Source organism: Marmota marmota, unplaced genomic scaffold (genome assembly GCF_001458135.2).
Source record: "Marmota marmota marmota unplaced genomic scaffold, marMar, whole genome shotgun sequence".
Classification (NCBI taxonomy): domain Eukaryota; kingdom Metazoa; phylum Chordata; class Mammalia; order Rodentia; family Sciuridae; genus Marmota; species Marmota marmota.
The window spans coordinates 58,706,149-58,709,652 of record NW_025999968.1 but is presented as its reverse complement, the minus strand read 5'-3'; the positions used below and the strand labels follow the sequence as shown (position 1 = coordinate 58,709,652).

Here is a 3,504-nt window from a genome sequence, read left to right as displayed (position 1 = left end):
CGGGAAAGGCAGGCAGCACTTACGAAGGAGGACAAGGACGGAAGGAGGATCCGCAGGACATTGCACCCAAACACGAAACAGAGCACCAGCAGCCACGCCCAGCGATCGGCCTCGGCGGCGCTCATCCCGGACGCTCCCCGCCGCGCCAGCACCGCTACGGAAGCTCCATAGGGACCAAGCTGGCGGGCGCGCCCGCGCCTGCGCAATGTGTCCCACCGGCCGTGCTGCGGCGTGTCCGTACGCCTGCGCACTGCACCGCCTTGGGGAAGAGGCGGGGGCGACTTTTCCTCCCAGTCCCGGTGGAGCGCAGGATATGCTGACCTTCCCCTGGCCTTCCTGGGTTCCGTAGTGGTGTCCTACCCATCCCGCTACCTGGGGTAACCAGTCTTCCGAAATTCCTGTTGGGTCATCGTCGCAACTGCAATTTGGTCATATATACAAACCATTTGTGTTATTAATACTTTATTTAAATTGACCCACTTTTGTTCCTAAGTAAACTTACTTTAAAACAAAATAAGCCTTTGGTTAAACAAAAACTACCTTATGGTGACAGGTAACTAAAAAATGTTTTCTCAGCAGTTTTTATATGTAAAATGTCTTGAGTGCACATTTCAGAAACTAAACACTAATAAATTTAAATGACGTATAAAATTGCACGCTTGAAAAATAAGTTCATGAATCAGAAGACAATGTTCAGACGCTGGAGACGTATTCAGTGGTAGGGGCTTGCCTAGCAGGCACCATGCCCTGGGTTCAATCTCCAGCACCAAAACAAAATCATTTACAACCAATCTAATAATAAAATTTAGGTGAAGATCAGGTTTTGCAACAAAAGAATCACAACTCATGTCTGTGTAGTGTATAAAGCAAAAGATCTTTTGTTGTCTTTTCTGTCATGGTTAGATTCTGAGAACTAATTCCTATCCAAAATAATGCAAGGATCTGTGATTCTACACATTTGTTTCCAGAAAACACGTGAAGCACAGCTATTCAATAGCAGTAGAATAAATTATTTTCACGAAAAAGCATATTAAGTTGATAGGTGACTGCTAAACTAACCAAAACAAAACAAGCTTGGGGCCTCTCCCCATAACCTTCCCCTCCAGCTGGACCCCCCAAAACGGCAGCTAGGCTCCAGGGTTCCCCAATCCCATGAGACTTCAATCCACACGGAAAAGGAGAAGCTATCTGCTGAATAGTATGGCCCTGCCTCCCCCTCCTTCAATCAACCCCAGCTGAACACCTAGGAATTAGTAGAAATCGGGTTTATTGGCTGCAGCTAGGTCCAGAGGAAGGATTTTGCCTAAATCAATTCATTCCTCCGATCCCCAAGTTCAGAAATGTTTAGAATTTTATGCGCAGTGTGTATGCGCAGTGTGTAGGGGAGAGGGCACTAAGAAGCTCACCATCTGCAGAAGTCCACATAAAAGTAGGTTTCTTTTTTTTCCTACTGTTCTGGACAATCAATCCAGACCTGGAAAATAAATCAAGGACACTCTCTAAGAAAATCAGTGCCCGGGAAAGGGAAATTTACCTTCCCCTCATTTGTACCATTTACTCCTATCTTTGGGACTGTAAAGGACTTTCCCTAGGATCCAACTACTGTCCTTTGAAAAGCAAACGATTCTGTGAAGGCTCAGGCCAACTAGAGGCCTTGAGTTAGTCTCCCTTATCGCAGTCTGCTTCTGTAAACATATTTCCCACCTGAAAACTTTTTTTTTTTTTTACAAAAATTCTTGCTCATAGTCTAAGAAAAGTTTGGTGAGAGTCTTTGGAAAAGCTTAATTAAGATTTTCTGTGGAGGAGAGGTGCCATAACACAACTTCTGCTTTTCAGGCTGAAGAGGAAAGCATCTGATGTTCCCCACCCCTACCCACAGCCCATGCTGCTGTCACATATTCCCAGGAGAAAGACCCCTCCATTCCTAGTGAACAAAAATTCTGAGAAAAGAACACTGGAGAATGCCCCTAGACTGATGCAGCAGAGGTGGGAGAGACCCAGTGCTGCATGGCCTTCAGAGGTGACTCAATTTTAAAACCTCGGCTCTGCTGTTACTTCATTTGGGCAACTTTAAAAAAAAAAAAAAAGCAGTAGCAATAAAAGTTTGAATTCTACTAATTTGTGGAAAGAAAGTAGAAAAGCGGGCACATCTCAATATGAATCTGAATCAGTCAGTTTAGATCTGGTACAGGTTACAGTGGTTACAGAAGCTCATAGAATGACTGTTAGTTTTTTGATTCTGCAATCACAAGCTACCACAAAATTAGTAGCTTAAAATGCATACATTTATTATCTGACAATTCAGAAATCTGAAATGCATCTCACTGGGCTAAAATAATGTTCTTGAGTGTCATGAGCCGTCCATGGGCTGTGTGTGGACTACGTTGCGTGTCATAGCCTCATGAGGGGATAGTCTGGCATTGGGAACCTCCCATTGGACCCCTACAGTGATTGACCACCTGATGCAAGTGAACTTCCCCCTCAAACTCTGCCAAAGATCCCACACAGCACCTGAGATGGGTATGACCTGAGAAGATGCCAATCAACCTGCTGACTGCAAGACACCAGGAAGCAAGACTCCGCCCTTGAAACTTTATCCCTGCCTTTGGGGCACCCCCTTAAATAAACCACCAGAGCCATCTTATCTTTGTCTGCTGGGAGCCATTAGCCAAGTGGGTATGACAATTTCCTTGACAGCATACCCCATGTTGCAGTGACATTGAATGTAGGTGACCTTGCTCAAGGACCAAGGCGGATTAGGGTGTTCCCGGTTTAAGATAATTGGGTTTAGGGCGTTCCCGGTTTAGGTTCCAGATTTAAGGTTTAAGATTATTCCTGCTGGGAATAGGGCGTATCTTGCTGCCTGAGTTCCCCTTGAGTTCTCATGGGATTCAGACAGTATATTTTGGAGATAGAAGCCCAGTGGAGGTGGATTTGGGCAGAGAACGGGGATTTTGGGCAGAGAACGTGGATTTCCCCAGAATGTGATTGTAGACGGCTGGTGTGAGTTCGGGAATAAAGAGTTGCTGTTTGAATCTACAAGCTGTGTGGTGGCTCGTGATTGTGTGCCCAGCCAGACTGCGGCATTTGGCGGCTCGTACGGGGAACATCTGAAACTTGGAGGTAAGTGAAATTGCTTGCCCCTGAGGGAAGGCGAGAGAATGGGTGATCAAGTCAAAAAACAATGTGTTCCTGTTGTGATTTATTTTGTTTTTGTTTCAAGCTGCCTATCCCTAGAAATTTCTCAGGCAAACTGGGAAAAATGGTTGGCTAAAGGTTTGAAGTTTGTCAGCCCTGAGGAAGAGAAAATTGATACAACGATTTTTTATTCCGTTTTTGTTTCATTCAGTTTCGGTTTTGTTTTGTGTTATCTTATTGGGTTGAGTTATCTTTATAGTAGATTAGAAATTAGTAAAAAACAAACCGAAAAGATGTTAAGTAAATTGTTAGAGGTTCAGACCATGGAGAAAGACATTTTAGATCAAGCAAAAGAGAAGGTCTCTC

At 44.5% G+C, this 3,504-nt stretch overlaps 1 protein-coding gene and 1 long non-coding RNA gene across 6 annotated transcripts in view; one reads left to right on the top strand and one right to left on the bottom strand.

Moving 5' to 3' along the window:
• The window catches only part of Get1 (guided entry of tail-anchored proteins factor 1), an 11,335-nt gene extending 11,148 nt beyond the window's left edge, over positions 1-187 (bottom strand). Inside the window, exon 1 of the mRNA XM_015478783.2 lies at positions 24-187. Coding sequence (XP_015334269.1) covers positions 24-125 — 102 coding nt within the window. The 5' untranslated portion in view covers positions 126-187. The remainder of the gene's footprint in view (positions 1-23) is intronic.
• The window catches only part of LOC107136483, a 30,053-nt gene that overhangs the window by 2,139 nt on the left and 24,410 nt on the right, over positions 1-3,504 (top strand). The gene's annotated exons all lie outside the window — the stretch shown is intronic.